This window comes from Egretta garzetta, unplaced genomic scaffold (genome assembly GCF_000687185.1).
Source record: "Egretta garzetta isolate BGI_Z169 unplaced genomic scaffold, ASM68718v1 scaffold257, whole genome shotgun sequence".
NCBI classification, from domain to species: domain Eukaryota; kingdom Metazoa; phylum Chordata; class Aves; order Pelecaniformes; family Ardeidae; genus Egretta; species Egretta garzetta.
The window spans coordinates 570,368-596,546 of NW_009260344.1; the positions used below are offsets into that span (position 1 = coordinate 570,368).

General features: G+C 41.6%; 1 protein-coding gene across 1 annotated transcript in view; it reads right to left on the reverse strand.

Annotated features, from left to right (window-relative positions):
* The window catches only part of FARP1 (FERM, ARH/RhoGEF and pleckstrin domain protein 1), a 176,295-nt gene that overhangs the window by 54,660 nt on the left and 95,456 nt on the right, over positions 1-26,179 (reverse strand). The window contains exons 2-7 of the mRNA XM_009642701.2: positions 14,784-14,888; positions 10,324-10,366; positions 9,135-9,213; positions 6,590-6,687; positions 1,840-1,954; positions 501-648 (exon numbers count right to left, since the gene is read on the reverse strand). Of these exons, the coding sequence (XP_009640996.1) occupies positions 501-648; positions 1,840-1,954; positions 6,590-6,687; positions 9,135-9,213; positions 10,324-10,366; positions 14,784-14,888 (588 nt within the window). The remainder of the gene's footprint in view (positions 1-500; positions 649-1,839; positions 1,955-6,589; positions 6,688-9,134; positions 9,214-10,323; positions 10,367-14,783; positions 14,889-26,179) is intronic.

Genomic DNA, 26,179 nt, shown 5'->3' on the forward strand with positions numbered 1-26,179 from the left:
TTCACGGATTCAGCAAAGATAGAATGGCCAAGGCTGGTCGAGAAAATTTTGAAAACCGACAACGTAACGCTATGGAGAGCTTACATTCACTTCCTACCTCCCTCTCCATGTACTCCAGTTGTCTGTTACTTTACCTGTCCCTGCTCCATACCCATTTATTATGCACCATGCCTGCAAGACCTACCTACTCCTATATGTAGGAGGTGTCAGCATGACCAACTTGCAAACTGTGAGCTGTGGATCCGTTTGCAGCTTGAACAGCATGTTGTGGCTGGAGATGGGAGTTCTACCCTGTGCATGCAAACAAGGTAAGAGTCCCTAGAAGTGAAGGGCCTAATGCAGCTATAAAAGGTTTAAGGTCACTGTTAGAAAAAATCTGGCAGTTCCTGAATTTTCCCAACCAAATTCTTTTAAGAGGTGGTTGAGGTCCTGAATTCTTACCACTGTAAGAAATCTCTCTGCTTTATAAAGTACAAAGTCATGTCCTGAGCAGCTCTAACCTGAAACACCAGAATGCCTGTGTTGGCAACAGCCAGGTTGATTTTTGTCCCTTCCCTGTCCTTGGCTGGATGCAAGCGTATTCCATACATCTCCAGCCGACGGGCAATCTCCAAAAGCTGGAAGTCAGACTCTGCTGGTGTCTGTCCCCTTGAGAAAGAAAACACAGAAGACAGACAAATTCTTCACACCTTTTAATAGAGATCAACAGGTCCTCCAGAGAACAAAGAGACACTTCATCAAAGAGACTGAAACCTGTCAAGAGGTGTAATATCTGTACAGTTCTTCTACGTCCCCAGATTTATTTCAGCGAGACCAACTTTATCTTAGTCTAAACCAATACCAAAGTATCCATAGATTTTACAGTCTATTAAAATCTTGATCACTTCAATTCTGAGACACCTGATACAGCTAGATTTTGAACCAGTAACTTTTAACAGAATTCACTACCCATCTTTGTATGTTCCATTGCAAAAACATGCTATATTCCTAAAAAAAAAAAAAAAAAAAAAAAAAAAAAAAATCACAAACAGAAGTGTGTAAGGATGTTGTTCATTGTAAAAGTGAATGCAAAATCAAAATGAAGTAAAACAGAAGACGTGAAAACATTAACACCAATGTTGGGAACCCATAAGCACTACATTAATCGTGATGAAATTATACAAAAGTTTTGATTATCACTGCTGTAGAACTCCCTGCCACTCATATCTAATTCAGTGTAGCTCAAAATGAAATCGTTCAAGTCAAGTGTTCTCAACAGCAAAAAAACCCCAACCCTTTCTATGCCTTATTTGTAATTCTTTTAACCATCTTCTTACTACTAGTCTTTTCTCCAGGCCTTAGGATACCAATTTGCATCATCATCTTGAATCCTACTCCCCCAAATCCCTAATTCTGCAAGCACTTTGTGCTTTTCCTAAAACTATCATTAAAACCCTTCTTCACCCACCTCTAAATACAGCATGGAAAGGTGAAAAACCAACATTCAATGCCCTTGAAATCAAAAAGACTGCTGTCAGAAGTGCCTGACTGATTAGTCATCATTTGCAATCATACCTGCATGCACAAAATCAGCAGTGAAGCATTTTGTATGAAATAGACTGTAAAATAATGGCATGCTTGAATGAATACCAAACTCAATTGCTCTTTAAACATCTTGCTATGATGACGGGAGAAAGGCAGGGGTAACCTTCAGGAAATTCATTGAATGTTTTTTGAGAAGTAACCTTTTAGAAACTCAGAGGTCCACATCTCTTCTGTACTTATGATCTAGCATATATTTACAGTTAGAACTACTCTAAAGGAAAAGAAGGCCAATAACAAGAACAAAAAAAGTCTTACATGTGGCTACGGTGAAATTCCATGATTTTGTCTTCTAGTGCTTCTTGCTGAGGTATATACTTGTTCTTCGCTAAGTGTTCACGATCTATGGTTTCATCAAAATCTCCAATCTCGGCTATGGAGAATTTTAAGAAAAATCTATTAAAACACTGCATTAAATCTGAACTATTCGGGCAATCCAAAAGGTGCAGACAGCTGGGAAGAGGGCAGAGAAGCAAACATAGTATCTTGCAAGCTGTGTCATGGTTTTATGATTCAGATTCCCACTATGTTATCTTCCACACATTCCTCCCTTCTCCTCTGTGTTAGTATCTGATACGTGGAAGAAGCGCAAGGATTCTTCCCGTCCACCGCAACCCAGTAAGTAGCTGTTGGATATCAACCGAACAAATGAAGTCATCACAGTGCTCCCTTGACTTGTGTGTGGGATAAGGGGAGGGAGGCGATAGGGAGGACAGCACTAATTCAGCAGAACTCATCCATCTCCCCCACATGCTCAGGTGCCTTTCTCTGGAGCAGCCAAGCACAAGCTTCCTCCCCAGGTCCATGACCCACACTGTAATCTTCAGGAGAAAAACCAAAGAGAGACGACAGTTTTGTTTGCTTGTTTGAATGCCGGCGTGTATTCCACCTCATGGGGTTACGAAACATTTGTCTTCCTCTAATTTTGCAGCAGTTTGAGACACATTCTGTCTCCCTCCTCCTCAGAGTTGCTCCCATCTGCTGCAGTTATTCAATACCGTGTGCGCAACAGTATGGCACACCCACCTTCCATTTTGCAGCGGCAATCTATGTGTGGGTGCCAGATTACTATCTTGTTGCCTGCTATTCTTGGAACGCCTCTGAAAATCTTGCTATTAGCTTTTTGACTAAACAGCGTAGCAGCCCCTGCCTGCAAACCTGCTGGAATAATAGCAACAACGCTACAACAAAGGCTGGTACCTTAATGGTGCCAGTGACATTAAAATGCAGCACCCTCAAATTAAATCCAGGTTGCAGTCAGACAGGTTATTGCGCAGTTGAGCTAGGATATCACAGACCCAAGCTCAGGTCCTTGCCTCATCCTCACCTCAGTTCTGCCCATGTGAATGATCCCTTAATCCAGTTCTGTCCTAAAATAAGCGGGTTTAGAAAAAAGAAAGGTTTCAGCCAATGTTTAAAAACTATGGGTGATTTCTGACAAAAGTTGGCCAGGGATCAGATGTAGCTGGAAATGAGGAGGGGAAGCAATAACCTTGCGTAGGCGGGGGAGATGAGGACCAAAGCATCCATGAATGACAAAGCAGTAACCTTTCAACCCAGACTGCCTGCAGCCTCACGGCGACTTTTTATACTTTGGAAGTCAGAGGTGGAAAAGAGTTGATAACTGAGACTGTCTGATTTCCACCCCCTCCCTCATCCCATCTGCTCTGAATCATTCTGTGAGACAGCAGAAATACTACAGAATCTTTGAGAATTCTTCTTTGCAAAATATCCCTTTTGTCCCCATCTCAGAATCGGTTCCCTCACTCCAGTTTTACTTGCCCCAGCGAGTCAAATCATTAGGGTCTGTTTTTAACCCTAGCTCAAATGAAAGGCAAGTTTCTCTTCTTTAATGAAGCCATAAGCCCACCTAGGTTTTCAACACCTCAAGTAACATAGGTCTTTAAAATGCAGTTCATGTCCTTGTACACGGATGGACTTAAACCGCTTTCTGTAAGGCTTTCTTCGGAGCCAGGAGCACAGGAGACTCTTATTTCACCTCAACATGATTTCTACAATGTTCTCTGCATTTGTCAACTGCAAATCCATTATCAAAATTGTCCTCCCGGCTTTCAAGTTACTTCTGAATTTGTTCCCTCTGACCTCATACTCAACAGCTTTTCCTTCTCTCCTTAGCCCTCCTTTTCTACCTTAAGTGCCTTTCTAGTAGTGCTCCCTCTAGAAAGAGGGGGAGTTATATTCGGAATAGTCAGCCTCACATGTAACGCTTCTTTCAGCCAAAGATTTCCACTGATGCTCCCTTTTCTCTTATCGTGCAAGTGCACTGCCCTATGTTGTATGCTGCCTGCATTAGTGCTTCTGGTATGTCCAGTGGTTTGTGTTTCAGCTCTTCTCCTTTAATCAGTCCGTGTTCTTACTTCACACACTCAGTTTTACTGCATCATTTGCAGTGTCAAAGCGTCCTCTCACTTCTAACACTTTCTACAATGCTTCTAAGGTATTTTTAAATAGAATGTTTCGAATATAAATTTTATTCTGTAATATACATGCTAATTTAACATAAACCTATTCACTGTCATATTATGTTTTCATATAAATAACAGTCATCGACATAAGCTTCTATATGTAATAGAAGGGCTTCCTGGTATCAGATATCCCCCCCCAGAAACCACGCATGGGCACAGCATCGGTAAGACATGCAATACCTAATCTCCTGCATTCCCAATCTTTCCACTTTGATATCATTACTCTTATCAACTGTCTAGTTTTATTTTTGTTGCAGACAAATACGGAATTGTTTTTTTTTTGCTACTGACTAATAGGCTAGAGAGAAAATAAATACAAAGCACAGCCATGCGGGTAAGATACAGCTAGAGATTCTTATCAGAGAAAATTTTCACAGGAAAATGTTCATGAGACACAAGATGGATAAATAAATGAGACAGTCACAAACTTCTAGCAGAGGTTTCTAGCAAACACTGTTACAGAAGAAAGCGACGGGGGAAAATCATAAAAAGCAAAACAAAAGTTCCCGCTTGCAGTCAGGAGATGGCGAGGGGAAGCAGCGCTGCAGGTGTGCCATGACGCACAACATCCCTCTGCCCAAAACGGCAGTTCAGATTCTGTGAATATCGTCTCACTTCTGCATGATGAATCTCTCGCTTCTCTCCTTCTCACACGATGGAAAAACTCAATTTTTCAGTTCAGAAGTATCTTACCTGACTCTCCCCATAAGGAGAGTCCTATTTGATTCCTAAAATCCCAGTTCAGAATCACTCTGCACCTTTAGCTCACAGGTGAAGGGGAGAAAGAACTAGAAAGATTTCAAATGCATCAGGATCATTTCCAGCAACTGAGGAAAATTATTTAACCCAACAGTATGATGCATCTCAGCAGCATAGGGGCAATGGTGGTGATCCGGCATTTTCGTACACTTTGAAATGAATGCTTCTTGCTGGCCTGCATAGGTGAACACTGGAGGAATTTTGAAAAAAACCTGAATTAAATTTGCATTTGATCGTGGGGAGAAGGGAAAGGGACAGCTTGTGAAGGTGAAAGTGTGTCCTGTATTTTATCCTCTTATGCTGCTGCTTTAGGAAAACAAGCTAGCAGTTGCACTCTGAGCAGTTCAGACACCAGAGCTGTAGATGGTTCAGTGAAGAACTCAATTGAATAATCAATAAGAGATGAATAAGACATGAAATAGGATCTAAATAGAAATCATAAGGAAAATAATGCATATAAAGTATAAGAGCTCAAGAGAGGATAATCATGAAGCAATACCTCAAATGAAGAGAGACACATGCATTAGGGTGTCCTCTCCCGAACATATTTCGTTGGGACACAGACAGTAGGAAAACTCACCCTCCTAGAATGCAGTGTAACAAACAATACCCCATTTCCCCCGAATGATCAAGACTTTTTTTCCTGAGATGAAAGGAAGTTAGAACTAGCTTAACTGAGGAAAGAACTACAGCTAGCGTGCTGGACACCGTAATGGGAAAAACTAAAAGACATGAAAAGCTCGCTAGTCAAGGATTTATTTTTTTTCAGACTGTGCTACAAAAATAGTCATTTTTAAAATACAGAATTTCAAAGAGGCTGTTGTACAGCTTCTTATTGCTATTCAGTCACACTGGGCAATGATGCCCATGGCAAATAGAAAAACATGCAATACCTGCCTTTCCAACGGCAATTGATGAGAAACTGCCCTAACACTCAAACAGAGCACGACAAAGGATCATGAGATTTATCTGCTCATCACTAAAGATCTTCTGAATATCTTTGTTGACTGAAATTTCCATACAACAGCACTTCAGTGGAAACATGCAATACTGAATTAATTGTACAACGACCATTCAAAGCAATGGTCTATTACGACCATTATACATGCCACTAAGTGGTTTTTCCTAACGTTATCCTCAAGATGAGTATCCATAAAGTCTTGAAATGGAAAACATACGCTGCCTTTCCAGTGATCTGGAAGCTAAAAGAAGCTTTAAGGTGACGAACAAAGTTAATGTATGATTCTACTGAATAGTCATATTGAGCATACTTTTCAGTTTAAAAAATAAAACAAAAACCACAACAAACTTAAAATCCGTTGTTTTTTTCTTCTCTATCAGTTTCCTCTTAGGACTGTGATTTAGTCTGGCATTCTAAGCATGTTTATTTACTACATTCTCTAGACAGCATACAGATCTCCGGGAATTTGAATGTTCTGCAGACATGATACAAAGTATAACAAAACAGGAATTCAGGAGAAGTAGTCAACCTGTTTGCCACTGCCTGCAGTTTGCTTTTTAAATGATCCTAGGCAGACTATCAAATGCAGTGCTTTAAAAATGCAAATTCAGTATCCAGAAGCTCTGCTTTATTTGAAAAAGTAAATTACCTATATTTGAATGCCGTTATACAGAAATACAACGAACTGTCCATATGGCTTAAACCTGGTCCCTACGACAGCTACTAACAGGTAACCCAGCAAAGCATGTGCAACCAAACATCCTGTTTATCCTCCTGGGAAAAAGAAAAAAAGGGAACTTACACTGTACTATGTGCGAGATTAAGAGGGCAGTGCTGGTATCGTTACACGTTAGCCTTCCCTGTGCCAAGTCCTGCTTCACTTGCAATGCAAACAGGTACCTGCGAAACAAAAGCCAACAGAGTTACACAGAAAAAAAAAAGAGAGGAAAGCATTTCAACACCAACTCCAGTTTTGGAGACATGTTCCTTTCACGTTTTGGAATCTACAGAAGTGATCTGAATTTCAGAAGTTTAGAGGCTAAATAAAACATAACGGATACCGAATTACAGCCATTAGAGTCTTACTTGGTGGCTGCTTTGCAGAACCGAGGTAGCCCTCTTTTTCTCTCTCTCCCTCTCTCTTTGAGCCAGAGCAATGAGATCTGGAAGCGATATGACAGTGGAAGCAAATGTGACAGCTACAAAGTACTCAGCAACTGCGAGCAGGCGGCACTAGATAATGGAGCTGCTTGTAACTATGAAGAAACGCCAGATAAACCAGTGATTTAGAGTTATCAGCTCGTTCCTGCAGAACACAAGGAGAACTCTCAGCTTCCACCCTGGCGCTCTCCTGGAAACGAGGAGCAAGATCTCGATCGAACAACTCTAGCTAGCTCTGAGACTTTTGCGGCCCCATTACCTTCACTGCCTGTGCACCAGCCATTTTTAACATATTGGCCTCCAAACCATCTCGGCCACGTAGGGCAACTCTACGTAGACAGTTTAAGTGCAGAGACAACATAGATCCCTGGCATTATTTCAACATTTAAATTTCTTCTAGCTTCAACAGGAATTGAAATTGCTTAGTTCTCCTCAGCATCAAATTCTTCCCTAGAAAAAAACGACCCAGCAGTAAGCATTTCTCCTGCAGTTGGTATGAAACCTGAACTGGTCAGACATCGTAACAAGCCTCCCAAAGACTGCCGCTCCTCTGGAGAACTGCTGCTAGGATCCTCAATAGTTTTTAGTAAGACTAGATTTTAATAGGTTCAGTGAAAAGCTCTCATTTGAACAGTGAGTATCTGAATGAGGAGATGTAGGTAAATTAAATGAAAAAGGCAAGCTGATTTGAGGAGCATGGAAACATATACCACAGATGAAATAATACAGCCTATCTAAAGAACGTCCTTTTGAAAGCTGCAGACATCTGCCTACCCATACAAAATTCAACCTAGTAGAAGAATATAGCACAAAAGTGTTGTATTCTGTGCTTTTTCAAGCGATGAAGCTGTTCTCTGTGGATATGTTTTCATACCCTACACACCGCTTTGTACATATAGTCAAGTTTCCTAACATACACATTTAAAATCTAACCAAAAAAGTCATTAGGATTCAGAGACAGATCTCCAGGTGCAGAAAGATCACCAAAAATCAATTTACAGTTCACATACTAAGAAACTGATATGCAGAATATCTATTCGTAAACGAAATGTTTCATTAGTAACATCATGTTGTGAGTTTTCATTCATTCCTTTATTGTTTTTACTCAGTCTTTCAAGTAAATATCCCTTCTTCCCACCCCACTTTTCTACTTTTCTCTGTCCAGGCCAGCAAGAGATATCAATCATTTCTTTTTTACCATTCCCTTGCTTTATTACCTAAATAAACCAAGATAAACACAGAACAAGTAGACTTGTTCTTTATAAAGCAGGTCATAAGGACACAAGAGCTCTTTGTAAGAAGAGGACTTCATCTTGTGGGAAGATTGAAAATAAAAACTAATAGTGAAAATACTGAATAAGAATGGAAAAATGGAATTTAAAAATAACAATACTGTAGATCAGAAAAAGAGTTGAGAAGTTTCACTGAAGAAATACTGCAACAAAACAATGTTTCTGACCATAAAGGAAGGACCTCCTAATGAGGAAGAACCTTAATAAGTCCCTCATACACATATTTACTCACAGAGAAATATGACTCTCTATGTCAACGCAGCATGAAATGCAGAGCTTAAGAGAAGTTTTTGAAATGCACTGAAAATAAACACACCTTTAAGGTACTCTTTCTGCCTATGTGTGTATCTTTCTCTACCTTCCTCTTACTTTTCATTTTATTCCCTCTCCTTTCCATTTCTCCATCCGTGAAGTCATAGTTCCACCTGTGCAAACCTTTGGCATTTCTGTTGGCCGTAGGCGTAGGACCCAATGCTGCTGCAACTTGGCAATTCACGCAAAACAACTCTCTCCCAAACGTTGGTGCAGTCTTGCATGTGTCCCTTCAGTGCCCCAGGGCACCAATACATGCCTTAGTCAGGCACCTTCCAACACCACTGCCAAAGGGGCTTGGAGAACTCTGTTGCCAAAGTGCCTTCTCTTGGGGTAAGCAAGGCTCTCCCAGGGCCCCAAATCCAAGGAGGCAAAGGACTCCTGCACTTTGCAGAACCTCTCAGCACAGACTGCAACAGAATCTTAGGGCCTATTTTTCAGCTGCACTCAAGGTCAGGGCAAGTAACATCAAGCTCATACTAAGAGGCAGCCATTGATCCTCACCCAACTGTCTCAAATGCCATGTTCTCCCCTCCGTCCACGAAGGATTTAATAAAAAGAAATAGTCATGCAGCTACTAACCTTGTCAGTTCCTCCTGCAGCTGAGCGTGGTCAGGTGGGAAGAATTTTACCACAAATTTTACAACAACGTGCTTCGGTCCTAGGGGAAATGTCAAAGGGAGATAGTGATCATCTGTAACACACTGGCCAAATTTTATTACACAGAATGATGTACAAGGGATGGTTCATGGAACCGGTGCACGCATACATGCTAACCTTCCATCCTTTGTTAGTATTTGGGTTACTTAGAGATTGCACGATAAAATTTACACACAATAAAAGAGAACAGTAACTTGGTGGAGAGATACTCTGCCATAATCGTGTCTAACTGATGTAATTACTAAAAATAATCTAATAAAAATATATTATATGTGTCTATTTTCCTTGCTTCAGAACAGGAGGGAGCTAAAATACACTCTATTTTTCAAGTCCACTAGCAAATTATAATTTCTGTTTTAACAGCAGCACATTTGTTCTGACTCGTACACATATGCCCAGTGACAAAAGGAGCAATGCATCGCTCTCTCCTGAGAAGGAGAGGTGCCAGAGCATACACTCAGACTAATATGACCAGAGAGGCACCTAGGAAAATGTAATCTCAAGGGCAAAGCTCAATAAATTAAGAACTTTGCTGATATTTGACAGAGATACAAGATCACCAAACCCTTTCCTGTTAATTTCTATTCTTCCCAGAGCTGATGGCTGTTTACAAATCCCTTTTGGCTCCCGCCAGCCACCAAAACTTTCCCTGATACCCCTAACCCAACTGTTTCCTCCTCTTGGTCTCAGACAAGTTCCAAGTTCTGCAGCAACGTCCCAGAGAGCTGTAAAATATTTGCTAGCTCCTTCCCAGCAATAATGTCTTCCTCTTCTTTTTCTTTTGTCCTGATTACTGTTACCTTTTGGAAATGTGTGCTTCCTTTAATCCTTCTTTTACTGTATGCTTTTTTTTTTCCTCTCTACAAAACCGTTTCCTCCACTGCCACCACTGACTAAACCTTTCACTCCTACTGGGTCAGCCCCTTCATATGTTCATGTGACAATTCCACAGCACACACAGTTCATCTTTTAAGGACAGAACGGAAATAAAAAATAATCCAAACAAAATTCAGTGAAGAAAGTGAGAAGATAAAGATCTCAACTGACAGAGCCCTCGTTTATTCAAGTACTCTCAGATTGACAAAATAAACGACAGCAAGGAAGTACTTACTTCTAATCTGTTTCATAACAGGCTTCAAAAGATCAAGCCACACCTGAAAACAAAAAAAGATGGTGTTATCATCTCTGAACAAACTAGCACTTGTAAAGGAGCATTTTTCATTGCACTACTTAGGTTTTCATTTACTTATTTATTTTTTCCAGCATCATCATCACACTCTCCCTAATTATATGTAGCGGATTTTCTTGTCTCAGATACCAACGATCATGGCACGTTTGGTCAGGAACCATTCATTTTGTGGAAAGAAGTTCAGAAGAAGACAGTCCTAAATGGTCATTGTGGTCCTCACCTGAATTAATCTTGAGAAAGGCAAGTGAAAGGGGCTGGTGCTTGCCTTTGAGCCAGGAATGCTGGGTAAACAGAGAAATGAGAAGGCAGCAGCCTCTTGGTTTTGGGGACCCAACAGGAGTCCCACCGTGAGGTCTGGGCATAAACCCAGAGCTCCCCCCCCCACCTCGGCCCCAGTGAGATAAGCTCCCAGACACAGCACAGAGCACGGGCGGGAGGAACCTTACTTTATAGCTGTGTGACATTTTCTCTTTTTCTATAAAGCTGGGAAGCTTATGCCTAGGATTTCTTAATTGGAGCAGTGTAACTTCTGCACATCATTTACTTCCACCTGGTTTTTAACAACCCATTTTTCAGGATGGTGTGTGGGTCTTTCCTTCAGCTTTCGAAAGAGAAGCAGTGGGTGGAAATAAAGAGTTTTCAGAGCCTAAACCCCTGTTTTGCAGTCTCCGTCAGAAGGGCCTGGGCAAAATATTACGGGAAGCTGAGAGACAATCAGGCAGAAGGTGAAAGCCAAATAACTCGCAGGGTCTGGAGAAGTGCAACAGCTCACAGTCCTCAGCTGGTAACTAACTATGCCCAAGATTTGTATTTTGTTATCTCACTAAATTGCACGGAGCCTCCCTTGGAGACGTCTGGAATTTGTGGAGGAACATCCTACAATCATCACAAAGGTTAAAGCCATTAAAAACTGAATTAACCAAGCCTTCCTCCAGAAAAAAAGAATATGTATTGAAATGAATACATCTTCAACCTTTAATAATTTTAGATTATGCAGAGACTGAAACATATTCAAAATATCCATTTTAGAAAAATCACCTGAGAAGCCAGACAGGAACAGGCCTGTATCGCTGCTATAACTGCTTCAATGCTCTCTGCTATTTTCATCTTTACTAATATGAGTGCTTCCAACCAGCAAAGACCTCACATTCCTGCCCTTTCACACCCACAAACGCTTCTCAATGGAATTCTTTTTATGTTTCTCAGCCTATGGAAGTTGGTTTGGTTTTTTTTTTTTCAGAAGGACTAAAGAAACTTGGTTATCCAAGAATAGGAACACAGTGTTTATCACACGTTAAACTCGTTCTGACACTTTTTGGCATTTCAGTAACTTAAAACTGTTCCATTTCAGAAAGTTGGCATGTACATAATCTGCAACGAAGGTCAGGGACTTTGCCAAGTTTAGTGGGAAAAAAAAAATAATCTTGAACATGAAACAGCCAGTTTACAAGAATATGGGAGTAATGTATATTACTTGAAACAAAAAAAAAAAAAAACAAAAAAAAATCTTCTCTCCCCCTCCAGAGGGAGTTTTTGATACAGCATGAACACACCAGCGTGTCATTCATTCCTTCCTCCACTTTCCCAATCATCCTACAAGCAAGTTACAACGTCCTGGACCAGACAGCTGGATACTAAAAATGTGTGTATTGAACATGTGTAGGGAGAAGGGTGGGGCAAAATTAAGACCTTGCCACTATCACCAAACCCAAGCAATCAAAACTTATGCATCATGCAACTCCCACGCTGTATCTACACACAGCCAATCTGAGACTGGCTTATAAAGTGGAAACGAAAAATAACGTGAGGATTCAATTAAGAGCCATGTTTTCAATTTTCTCTGGAACTACAATGGCTAGATTATTTATTTTTTTTAAACAAAGTCTGGCATTCCACAATAGTGACCAGATTTCAGCAGCTGGAGAACCGGGGTAGACATGAAGTGTGATGAAATTCTGTGAAACCCCAGGCTTGGCAATGGTGCCTCATTTCTCCTTGTCCCAGCAGGAAGCGCAGCCCTCAGACCCTCCATGTTTATCTCCCGTGCAGATCTTGTCTGCTACAAGCACGGCACGCTTGAATGTATACAGCTGCCGGGCATCTTGACATACAACTGTCAATATGTCAGTCAGGAGGTCTGGAGCCTTGCACGTGGAAACAAACACAGCTGAACTATGAATATATGACTTCACGTACATATTATTACATCCAAACAAATATGCTCTAAATATTTATTTTTCCTTTTACATTGCACTCTACATTGGAAAAGCAACTCATTCTCTTCAGATGATACGAATGTAAAATATGCACGTGTGTTTTATTTCTCAGACACACCATTAACTGCAATTTTTTTTTTTTTAATTTGCACAATGCTCGAGTTCTACATTATGGCCATTATGAAGCTCAGAAAGTTTTAAATCCCACAGGAACATTCACCTCAATGGCATCGTATAAATTTAAGTGCAAACATTACTCTCAGATTGCTGCTCCACATTGAAACAACGATTCATAATCAAATCTCCTGCTTCAGAGTTTCTGTGAGTGGCTTTCACGTGGTCAAAGGCATTACCTCCACCGAATCTCACCATTCTTGGGGCACAGCTGACTAGATGTGGGCAAGATTCGGGGATCTCCCCCTTTTTCAGAAGCAGGGAGCAGAACATGGACCGTTGCTCTCAGATACTTGGCTAATATTTCCTTTTGCAAGAGTAGGAGCCAGGTGAGTTACCACGATCGATGCACAGAGGCATTTTCCTTCAGGTCAAACTGGCAATAGCCTTAGGGGGTTTTCTCTACCTTTGTCTTCATCAGATCCCTGAGTCCCCCACTGTGATCGTCTGGACACATTTCCAGCCAGTCCCTGCCACTGCGAGGGCCTTGGGCACTGGCAGCACCTCAATCTCTCCTGTGTTCTGCCTCGAGCAAATAAACCATTTTGTTTTTACAAGACTGAAAATTGTTAGTTTACTTCAGGTCTCTGAGCAAAACACAGAGGGTCATCTATTTGAAACTTAATGACCTGTAAAGCAGAGAAGGTTGATCGAATGACCTTCTCTATTTTCTAGAAAACTAAAAAGCAACTGTATATACACAAGATGTTAGGATTTTTTTCATCTTTACATACATACCTACATCAGGAATGTCAGTGTGTCATTATTAACATGGCTACATGGACCCTCTCTTGCAATAGTATTGTACTGTTGCACTGTTTTGAAGAGTTACGCTAAGTTCTCAAGTTACCTAAACCATTAGCCAAGGGTATCTGGCAGAAGACAAAGCTTTCTAGTAATCTGCATTTCATGTAAATCCAGGACCAAACTGTGAAGCAGATCACTTTTAAAGATCAATGTCCATTTTTTAAAATTTCCTCTTTAATTATAGTTATCTTCAAACGTTATGCCCACTAGTGCTCAGTATTAGTGTCTATGTAAGCCTGCACTAAGGCATGACAACGGATTACTGCAGCAGCAGATAAATCCCCTTTTGTTTCTTTTGTGAAGAAATATTGCTCCTTACAGAAATTTTATATAGATGGGCAGAAACCAGATTTTTTTTTCTAATTGCCCACAGTCACCTCCTTTAGGTCAGCCAGGCTACTGGTGCCAGAATTCACTGAACAGGCAAGAAATCCAGTATACACCAGAATGCACTGGTCAAACAATCCAGATAACGAGCACACATGCCAGTAGGTCACATAGTAAGTCTAAAGGAAAACAAACTTCAGAAAGAAAGTCATTAGAGGCTGAGAAGTCATTAGCCTTTGGCTTTCTCTGCTACATGATAGTGTTTCCACCCTAGAAGTACGAGTGCGATGCCTGCACATTACCAGCAGCTGTTCTCAGCATCCAAAGTGACAGGACCAGGACACCTGCCTGTGCCACACAGCTCCCCAGACAGGACTTTCATCAGTTTATTAGGTTTTTTGTTCTTGATTTCTTTTTTTATTAACCTCATATTTTATCCATCCATTTTCTTGCCCCACGATGTTTTTCATGGGACTATGTCACAATCATTGCATCTTCTCTGTCTGTGGAGAAAGGTTTTACTATTCCTGCACTCCAAATTAAGCAGGATTGTATAATGATAGTAGAGACTGCAACAGTGCAGCCTTTGGCTTCTCTACTGCAACTGGTAAAGATAAAATGCTTTTCCAACTTGTGTCTGAATTGGCTGCTACTTTCAGCACAGATGAAATCTGACAGGAGTAATCAGGTTTTAAAAACATTTCTTCAACTCTGGCAGGCAAGAACATTTTTAAAATAGAGTCCTTTTTTTCTTTCGGAGATTGAGGATTAAACAGACTTTGTAAGTAAGGAGCAGGAGGAGAGAATAACAGTGTGTATGTAGATGAAAATCAGCTGAAAATTAATCCTTTTACATACCATCATCTTTTTATGATCTGGAAACTCAAGGCCAAAATAGTCGCCTTCAACAAGGTTCAGGTGGTTGCAAACAGCATCATGCAGAACTTTCCCCGGAGCTCTTTGCTGTATGAAGAAAAGACACCCTAGGGTTACAAAGATGCTTTTAATTAGTGGCAGAAAAATTACTATGCCAAGAAATTGTCCAGCAAACAACGCTGTCAAAACAGTTTACAAAATGAGTGGATATTCCAGCCATACCCACAGGGCAGCTGACAATAATTACGCTAATTTTAAAGCTATGGAAAATATCCATCCATCCCTGGACGGCAGCTCAGAATCAGTCTTTAGTGCATTTTTATTTCTGAGGGAGAAACACTATGAAATGAAAGAGGTAGAAGAGGGGGACTTGGGATATAGAATCATAGAATCGTCTAGGTTGGAAAAGACCTTTAAGATCATCAAGTCCAACCGTTACCCTAAGCCTGCCATCCCACCACTAAACCATGTCCCTAAGCACCTCATCTAGCCTTCTTTTAAATACCTCCAGGGATGGGGACTTGACCACCTCCCTGGGCAGCCCACTCCAGAGCCTGACAACCCTTTCTGCGAAGAAATTTTTCCTAATGCCCAACCTAAACCTGCCCTGGCGCAACTTCAGACCATTCCCCCTTTGTCCTAACGCCCATTACCTGGGAGAAGAAGCCAACCCCCACCTCGCTACACCCTCCTTTCAGGTAGTTGCAGAGGGCCGTAAGGTCTCCCCTCAGTTTCCTCACATCTGCCATGTAACTATGCAATGCAGTAAGGTGACAGTCTCTATATTGCTACTTTGGAAGACAGCTAGTTCATCCCGTGGCCCTTCAAGCCGCGTCAAGCGGTGCTGCGTACGTCTCCGTACAACATACCGAAACCAGAACGCTCACCCACAGACCTACGATACAAAACACAAGGGTCCAGGGGTTTGCTAGACGCCGCTTGACACACAACAGGCTCAAGCCCCGGGTTCTGACTTGTGGCGTAATCCTGAGCCGCCTGCTGCGAGGCACGGGGGTTGGGCACGGCCCGCCTGTGCTACCCTAACAGAGCTCTCAAGTAATTCGGAGGAGTCAAGAGCGAGCGTTTCCTTCCACACACTGCAAGTCTTCCCTCTATAAAGACCAGATGTTCTAGCCCAGTATTAGCTCCCAGAGCCGCCTGTTTGCTGATTGTAAGGATTCTCTTCTCCTCAGCGCATCAGTTAAATCCACACCTGCAGCAAATACTGTAAATTACAGCTCACCAGCAAGTCTTCAGCAAAAAACACTATTTCTATATAAAAAGGCCAATCACTGAAATCAAATATTTTTGTTCCTTGGACAAATGCACCTTTTTTAACTCAAGAGGCCCTGAAACACACATCTCCACTCACTTCAGAACAAGTAACAACCCATTAAACGGCACAAACTCCACTGTTAAAAAAGACCCATCACACCCCAGACAAGTGCCCTTGCACTCAACCTACAGATTGGCCCTTTCCCTGTCTGCCCAGTAAATAATTACTAGAGCAAAATAAACCAGCAGTAAGCGAGTGAAGAAAAGAAAACCAAACCATTAGAGGTGGGGAGTCCAGCAGACCTGGCTCAAACCTGAGCCCAGGTCCTGGCATCTCCAGACAGTGCCCGTACCAACAGGCTACATGCGAGAGGGCAGCTGCTCAATCCCACCTCCTCCCAGATATACGTCAGTACAAAGTTTGGTCTCTGTTTCACTGGGACACCAAAAAAAAAAAAAAAAAATCCCCAGGTTTCTTCCACCGAGGGCAACACCTGGTTTCCAGCCACAACCCTAAGTACAAAGCATCTTTCCAAGGGCAATTTATCTAACATTGTCTAAAGTGAATTGCAAAGAGTAAACTCCCAGTAGCAAGGCTTGCATCAGAGAAATTAAAAGGATGATGTTTTTCTAGGGAAGGCACAGGATCTACGTGCCACCACAGCAGGGTGATCTGCTGTCACCCCAGTGATGCAGGACATGATGACCGAACCCTTCAACGCTGGCTGGTTTTGAAAGTCGGAAGGGAAAAGCCAAGCTCACCTCCCCAAGAGCTTGCTGAGCAGGTTTTTACCCAACATACTCCCAGTGCCTCTAACCTATGCCACCAGGAAGCAATGGTCACTTAGATGATTTTATTAACTATTAGTGTTAGCTGTAGCAAACATTAGCTTCAGGAATATTGTCAGAAAACAGATCAAGAATGATTGCAAGTAGGAGTACTCATTTTTTTAAGTGTTCATCATAACCAAGCTTGCAGTAACTAAAGTAATTCACACCAAAATGCCAAATAAGAGGATACAGAGAGGGAGAAAAAAAAAAAAAAAAAAAAAAAAAAAAAAAAGGCATACATCTTTCTCTACACAGACCACTTTTGAACTGACGTAATGCCATCCAAAATAAATCTCAAGTGCAAATATATTTGAATACATTCTATGTTCTCCAGCTAAAGCATCCCCAGTGACCACCACCCAGCCCACTCCAGCCATCGCACCTCGTGTGTCAGTTCTAGCAGAAAGCTTCCCACATTTTCCACTCCATCTATTGCTCATCCAAACCTACATAGTATCTTAATGAAAGAGCTTCCCAGTAAGTGCATTTTGTTGGAAGCAATTGAGTAATACTAAAAAGACATTAGATCGAGTGTGATAACAATATTAGTTTACTACTCTGAAAATGTACCTCAGAAATTATTTAGAAAATTCAGGCAAATGCTCCTGCTCCCAGACTAGTCTTGGGCCCCCTCAGTTTGGCTGGGGCTGCTGGAGAGTGGAAGGACGTGCTTTACAGCTACCCTCACAGCACGAGGCAGAGGATATTGCCTTCCTCCGAATGCACAACCAGTAAAATAGAAACATGCCTGTGCATACGTATGTATATGTCTTACTAAAGTACCTGATGGACTCCTGTCTGACAAAGACCAAACTTCATTGTTCCTCCTGAGAAAAAAAAAAAAAGTGCCTCTGGGAATGTGGAGATTTTTGACCAACAGGGAAAAAAGGCAGAGAGCCCACCTGTGTTACCACACCGTCCAAAGTTAGCTGAGGAGAGCAAGCCTGCCTGATCTCAGACCGTGAGTAAAAGCATCTGATTACATCCCGCTGAGTGTTTAAGTTTTTTTCTTACAGTCATTTAGAAGATGGAACGGCAGTCTTGCAGCATTTATGTCATTTGGCATTTTCTCTGGAATGTGCCTCGGTAACATGAAATACTTCTTACTTGAGTATTTGTAAATAAGATTATCGTTCTAAACTCATCTTAGCTTTGATCAGTCTACCTCAAAATAAAATGACAGTTTATTCAAGGGAAACTGTGGATATAAAATCAGCTGAGATTTAGAGCCTGATGACACTACGGTCTTGCAGGACCAGAAGAACTACAACATCCACAAAAGCAGGATCTCTCCAGTCTCACAGAGATGTTGATTCAGTGCAGTTCCATGACATCCCTACTAAAAAATTTAAACACAATAAATTAAAATCTCAGTCTGCTGGGTATGGAAGCAAACCAGCAGTCATTCAGGTCACAGCAAACATGAGCTAACAGAGGAAGCATTCAGGAATGAGTGCACCACACCAATGACATCATCTGTAGCCAACAGTTGCGTCTGACTTGAACGTGGTTACCAGGCCTATGGGACAACACAAGATTTCCCCAGAACTTGGAAGACATTTTCCAACCATCAAGTGTGGTCCTGCTGCCATGCCTCAGACAGTGAGTGCAAGGCAAACTTCATCAGCTCCCGCCCCACAGCCCTGCAGCTGCATCCATGTCCCAGAAACCACAGCTTGGATGCTTTCCCTGCTCCATGCTGGCACGGGTCTGATTGCAGAGTGGGGAAAGGCTGCACTACAGCCTATGCTATAGAAAGGTCTTTCCCTGTCATGGTGAGAAAGCACAGGCCCATTACATGACCATCACGAGAGCCTCATACACTGGGATGAGGGAGGGTCATCAATGTGGCCAAACGTGGAGGACATGGGAAAGGAGAGCCAGGAGACCGATCTCCCACTCTCCCTCAGCATCACCGAATGAGAGCTCGCACCAGGGATGGAAAAAAATGACCCGAAGGTGAAGACCAAAGGAGGAGGATGAGGCATGCAAGCAGGACATTGACATGGAAGCTGCCACAATGAAGGCTGGTGGCAAGACTACACCTCCAGACCATTTGCTACCACAGGTGCCACACCGTAAGGCAGCGAGGGATAGGAAACAGGAGGGTACGGTATACCAGTGGAATACAACTCGGGGAAGATCACGTGCAACACCCAGGAGCTGGGAAGCAGCTGCAGTGGGCGGCAGTCCCCTGCTCCCGTTTTTGTTGATGGCCAGATTCTTCTATCACCGATGAAGAAATATCGCCGCTCCAGAGGGCAATCTTCCCGCCCCGAGGCAGCCAGCTGAGCCAACGGCAATGAACTTTTCCTTAGCAGCACGGTTGTACTCCTTTACTCTTGACAACAAGGAGCCCAGACACCTGTGTTACAGGGTTCATTTTGGATGAGGTGAATCCCAGCCTTACTGACAGCAGGGAATTACTGTTATTCTCTTGAGGTGATATTTAGTTACTCCAAAAGAACATTATAAATTTATTGCAGTGAAAAGAAGCTCACTGATATCCAGCTACACATCCTTATTGCTTAATGCATTTTGAACTGGCCTTTCATTTAGCTCTGTGAAATCACATTTTAAAAGTCACTTTACATTTTCTGGGAACGTCAGGCCACTAAGTTCTAAATTATGAATCATGTGCATCACCACATTTAGCTGCAAGCTATGAAGGTACCCAGTCAAAGTAGCCTGCTTTACGCATTGTGCATCCAACATTTGCTGTCTGCTCATTATTTCAGTTCTACTCAATTCACCCTCTCTCTTCTCCCACCAAAACAGTACGTTGCTTATGATCTTCCAGTGGTGAATATTTTAATAGGTTCAAAACTAGACAAGAAAAAAGAAAAAAAAAAAAAAAAAAAAAGGCATACATCTTTCTCTACACAGACCACTTTTGAACTGACGTAATGCCATCCAAAATAAATCTCAAGTGCAAATATATTTGAATACACTCTATGTTCTCCAGCTAAAGCATCCCCAGTGACCACCACCCAGCCCACTCCAGCCATCGCACCTCGTGTGTCAGTTCTAGCAGAAAGCTTCCCACATTTTCCACTCCATCTATTGCTCATCCAAACCTACATAGTATCTTAATGAAAGAGCTTCCCAGTAAGTGCATTTTGTTGGAAGCAATTGAGTAATACTAAAAAGACATTAGATCGAGTGTGATAACAATATTAGTTTACTACTCTGAAAATGTACCTCAGAAATTATTTAGAAAATTCAGGCAAATGCTCCTGCTCCCAGACTAGTCTTGGGCCCCCTCAGTTTGGCTGGGGCTGCTGGAGAGTGGAAGGACGTGCTTTACAGCTACCCTCACAGCACGAGGCAGAGGATATTGCCTTCCTCCGAATGCACAACCAGTAAAATAGAAACATGCCTGTGCATACGTATGTATATGTCTTACTAAAGTACCTGATGGACTCCTGTCTGACAAAGACCAAACTTCATTGTTCCTCCTGGGAAAAAAAAAAAAAGTGCCTCTGGGAATGTGGAGATTTTTGACCAACAGGGAAAAAAGGCAGAGAGCCCACCTGTGTTACCACACCGTCCAAAGTTAGCTGAGGAGAGCAAGCCTGCCTGATCTCAGACCGTGAGTAAAAGCATCTGATTACATCCCGCTGAGTGTTTAAGTTTTTTTCTTACAGTCATTTAGAAGATGGAACGGCAGTCTTGCAGCATTTATGTCATTTGGCATTTTCTCTGGAATGTGCCTCGGTAACATGAAATACTTCTTACTTGAGTATTTGTAAATAAGATTATCGTTCTAAACTCATCTTAGCTTTGATCAGTCTACCTCAAAATAAAATGACAGTTTATTCAAGGGAAACTGTGGATATAAAATCAGCTGAGATTTAGAGCCTGATGACACTACGGTCTTGCAGGACCAGAAGAACTACAACATCCACAAAAGCAGGATCTCTCCAGTCTCACAGAGATGTTGATTCAGTGCAGTTCCATGACATCCCTACTAAAAAATTTAAACACAATAAATTAAAATCTCAGTCTTCTGGGTATGGAAGCAAACCAGCAGTCATTCAGGTCACAGCAAACATGAGCTAACAGAGGAAGCATTCAGGAATGAGTGCACCACACCAATGACATCATCTGTAGCCAACAGTTGCGTCTGACTTGAACGTGGTTACCAGGCCTATGGGACAACACAAGATTTCCCCAGAACTTGGAAGACATTTTCCAACCATCAAGTGTGGTCCTGCTGCCATGCCTCAGACAGCGAGTGCAAGGCAAACTTCATCAGCTCCCGCCCCACAGCCCTGCAGCTGCATCCATGTCCCAGAAACCACAGCTTGGATGCTTTCCCTGCTCCATGCTGGCACGGGTCTGATTGCAGAGTGGGGAAAGGCTGCACTACAGCCTATGCTATAGAAAGGTCTTTCCCTGTCATGGTGAGAAAGCACAGGCCCATTACATGACCATCACGAGAGCCTCATACACTGGGATGAGGGAGGGTCATCAATGTGGCCAAACGTGGAGGACATGGGAAATGAGAGCCAGGAGACCGATCTCCCACTCTCCCTCAGCATCACCAAATGAGAGCTCGCACCAGGGATGGAAAAAAATGACCCGAAGGTGAAGACCAAAGGAGGAGGATGAGGCATGCAAGCAGGACATTGACATGGAAGCTGCCACAATGAAGGCTGGTGGCAAGGCTACACCTCCAGACCATTTGCTACCACAGGTACCACACCGTAAGGCAGCGAGGGATAGGAAACAGGAGGGTACGGTATACCAGTGGAATACAACTCGGGGAAGATCACGTGCAACACCCAGGAGCTGGGAAGCAGCTGCAGTGGGCGGCAGTCCCCTGCTCCCGTTTTTGTTGATGGCCAGATTCTTCTATCACCGATGAAGAAATATCGCCGCTCCAGAGGGCAATCTTCCCGCCCCGAGGCAGCCAGCTGAGCCAACGGCAATGAACTTTTCCTTAGCAGCACGGTTGTACTCCTTTACTCTTGACAACAAGGAGCCCAGACACCTGTGTTACAGGGTTCATTTTGGATGAGGTGAATCCCAGCCTTACTGACAGCAGGGAATTACTGTTATTCTCTTGAGGTGATATTTAGTTACTCCAAAAGAACATTATAAATTTATTGCAGTGAAAAGAAGCTCACTGATATCCAGCTACACATCCTTATTGCTTAATGCATTTTGAACTGGCCTTTCATTTAGCTCTGTGAAATCACATTTTAAAAGTCACTTTACATTTTCTGGGAACGTCAGGCCACTAAGTTCTAAATTATGAATCATGTGCATCACCACATTTAGCTGCAAGCTATGAAGGTACCCAGTCAAAGTAGCCTGCTTTACGCATTGTGCATCCAACATTTGCTGTCTGCTCATTATTTCAGTTCTACTCAATTCACCCTCTCTCTTCTCCCACCAAAACAGTACGTTGCTTATGATCTTCCAGTGGTGAATATTTTAATAGGTTCAAAACTCTTTCATGTTCTAGCATTTGCCGATCATTTAAAAAAAATCTCCTTAGACTGCTCTTTGGCACAGACTGCAATACAGATTTTATAAAAAAGAAAGTGCATAGCAATATCTGGAAGATATCCAGGACTCTAGAAGAAGTGGGTTTGGACACATTCTCCCACCCCCCAGTTAATTTAGTAATTATTTCACTAACCATCTACCAAAAAAAAAAGTGTCTGTTTAGGATCAAATAGCAATTTTACCATTTTTTATCTGTCTAGCCAACTAATCTCAGATCCCAGATTGAACAGATCTTCAGTTGAAAGGTTTTTGTTCATTCATTTGTTTTTTCATCACTGAGCAGTAATACCAAGCTAAAAAAACAAATAAAATAAGCACTTTATTTGGAACATCTGAAAAATATATGTCCCATCAGTGCTTTGGTCCAAGCAAAAGACAGCATCATGGGGCAGCACAGACTATTCTGTTTTCCTTCTCTTTTTCCTCAGAACTGTTGCAAATGGATCAGAAAAAAAAGTTTGTTGGGTTTTTTTTTAATTACATTTGCTTGTGCATTAGTAACAGCTGATAAGGAGTGAAAATAACTCTTTTACATTAATCTAAATGAAAAAAGTACATTCATCGTTCACACCTGCCACAATATAAAGGCAGACATTTCTTCCACTAATGCCTTGTTCCTGTCACGTTTTGAGTGCTCAAAAATGCAATGTGGCAATTTGGTCAAGCTAAATATTTTACAAATACTGAAATATTATATTGAACAATGTTTAAACACTAAGTTTAAAATCATATTTGTTCTTTCATGGGAAATCACCCTGAAAACCCCCTGTCCTTTAGATCAGCCTGATTCTGAAATTATTTTTAAACTCCAGTTTAACAAGTGCATTCAAATGGTAGTGAAAACTTCACCCAGTATTTTCAAGACTATTCTGAAGTCATATACAGTCATAATCAATACTAGAAATAACAAACCAACATTCTTAACAGTATGGATTTTCTCAGTTATTCAAAGCCATTAAAAATTATATATGTATCTACAGCTCTAAACGGAAAAAAAACCCAACCAACAAGTGTTCATGATAAGCAAAGAGTATAAAAATAACCTCAAAGATGAGATTGAGCAACAGGGTTCTTAAACAAATAACCCTGCCAGAAATTTATACTTCAAAGGAGGCTTGAAAACTACTCACAGGAGAACAATACTGTCAGCATCCGAAGACAAATTTCGTATTTTAAACAGTTCTCCTTTCTGGCATAAAATGAAATGCATAATTCATATTTAGCAAAGGTCTATTGCTCGAAGGGTAGGGTTAAAAGCAATAAGCACTGGTCTGAGTGCTGTTGCTCTGGACCTAACACTGCCAAGACGCTTGGAGATCCTCTGCCCTTTTTCTCCTCTCCTCCCTTTCAAAGCGTAGGTGTTAATCCTATAGGAAGGATTAGATGACTATAAAAATAGCTTTAGACCATAAAGATAGCTCTTCCACCTGGGCTTTTACTTTGCTGTTGAGCTTAGGCTGGGTAGTTAGGAGGTGCTGGAAGAGGTGGGATTCGTCCCCCCTACATACCCGGGCAAAGCAAAGAGGAGAAGCGACACCTTTAAACAGAGCAGCCACACACTCCCACCACTACTTCCAAGTACGCGGATCCCCACGCTGTACCGGCAGCACCCAGGTATCCACCCCACTTGGAAAGAGGGCGTAGAAGAGGCAAATTTTCATGATAACCTAAAGGCACCCCATTCCTTTTAAGATATTTTCCATTTGAATGTAGTTGAAGGCTCCGCTCCTGGCACGTATCCCGTGTGCTTTTGCACAGACTGCGCACATACCATCAAAGGCAGGATTGAGGCCAAATGCAGTAACAGAATAAGTCTCTTATAATGCCTTAAAAACAGGCGATTGATCATCTGCTCTGTGTGTACAATAAGGCTATTTAGCGTTCCTTTCTTTCAAGATTTTAGTGGACTGCTTTCCCACTTTACACAAGCTGTATTCCCTTTAATGCCAGTGCTTGCCTTCCATAGTCTCTGATGTACAGTTTTACCCTTCAGAAAATTTTGCTGCTGCTGGCGTCTTTTTTAAACAGCGGGACTGTAACATAGGGTACTTTTTACTTCAAGTGTGTTTTACTCCAAATACCTGCCCTTAAAAAAAAAAAATGCAGCAGCAAAGCTACATTTCCACCACCATGACCTATCAGCTATGGCAAACAAGATGACTTAAAAAATGGCCATTTTAGGTATGCAATTGCTAAAAAAAAAAAAAAAAAAAAAAAAAAAAAAAATCAACACAGCAAACAACTATTGGGGCAAAAATACAAAGAGAAGAATTTTAATAACCACCTCATTTGCTCACACTTCTAGCTCCTTCTCCAAAAGAAACTTGCAATTTTCTGCATTTGAACATACACAGATTTGTTATTGTAGCCATGCTCATTGATTTCTGATCATGACAAACCAGCTTATGTCAAAATATTTTCTAAAATTGGCAAAAGCAGGATTGCTCTGACTAGGCTTTAAACTCTCTTCCAATGCCCAAAATCAACTTTGCTAGAAATAGCCAACAGTAGAATTCAGGTGAAAATTAAAATACTTATCAGGAAAAAGAAGTAACTAAATAATCCTCTTTAAACTGTGGAAGGAAAAAGAAAAAGATGATCTAGCAAAGCTAATGTAAAGTTTTACGATGAGGCTATTTTCAGTAGTGCTTGGTTAAACTTTTTCTTACAGCAGAGACAGACTAATACAATTCAGCTGCAGTAAATCCTCAGGTAACTGTAGATGTCTGTAATTGCAGTACAGTAAAGCTAATGGAATTGGAGGCTCTGCTTGGTCTCTTTTCACTTGGCTCATAAAAATCATAGCTTTATAACCTAATGGACAAATACCACCCACACTGTATTATATATGCCATTTCAACATGCAAGTGAGGAAATAAAAAAGGAGCAGAGATGGGCTGGGCACCTTCAGAACCAAGCCTTTCATACCACAGACCAACTCATCACCTTCAGGTATAACGATCCAATCATTTGATTTCTTTGCAGTTCTTACAAATGCAAACTGATATTAATACTGATTTTATTTCCCACCTTTAAATTACTCCAATTTCTACTTGACAAGGAGTTTGTTACTGCAGATCCAGCAGCAACCACCACAAAGCTAGTGGAGCCCTTTGTAAAGAAGGGGAAGAAAGAGGCAGATTCTTGTAGCCAGGAGAATTTCTTCCTCAGGTAGCTGTAGGGACAAAATCCCACAGGAGAATTTATTCTGCACATCCATCCCACTGTCATCAATGCCAAAGGAGATCTGGAACTTCTCATCAGCTAAAGACCACGAACCCTATCGACCAAAAAAGGTTCAGCCTTTGGTTGCTGTAGTCTAAGTACACATCTGTTTACTACAAAATGTTATTAATGGTGAAAGGCATTAACAAAACACTTCATGATTAGTTTCTCAGTTCTGTGGTTCCTTTAGCTGCGTTACAGCATTTAACTAGTTGACATGTTAACTCTTAGCTACAAGATACAACTGACTTTGCGTTAACTTTTCTGTACTGATTTTAAAAAAAGCCAACAACCTACGTTTGACACGTAAGTACCTAAAAATCACTTTATCGGCTTAAAATGGATGCTCTGATAAGGAATTCAGCTGAAAAACTTCATTGTTGTCTGCCTAACCAGCCTCTAAGAAATTGTCCTGATAGGGACAATGAGCAGCTTCACGGGAAACACAAATGCTGATCTCAGTAAATCCCCAAAAACCCTAATAACAACACCCCCTCTTCCTCCCCCCCCCCCCACAAAAAAAAAACAAC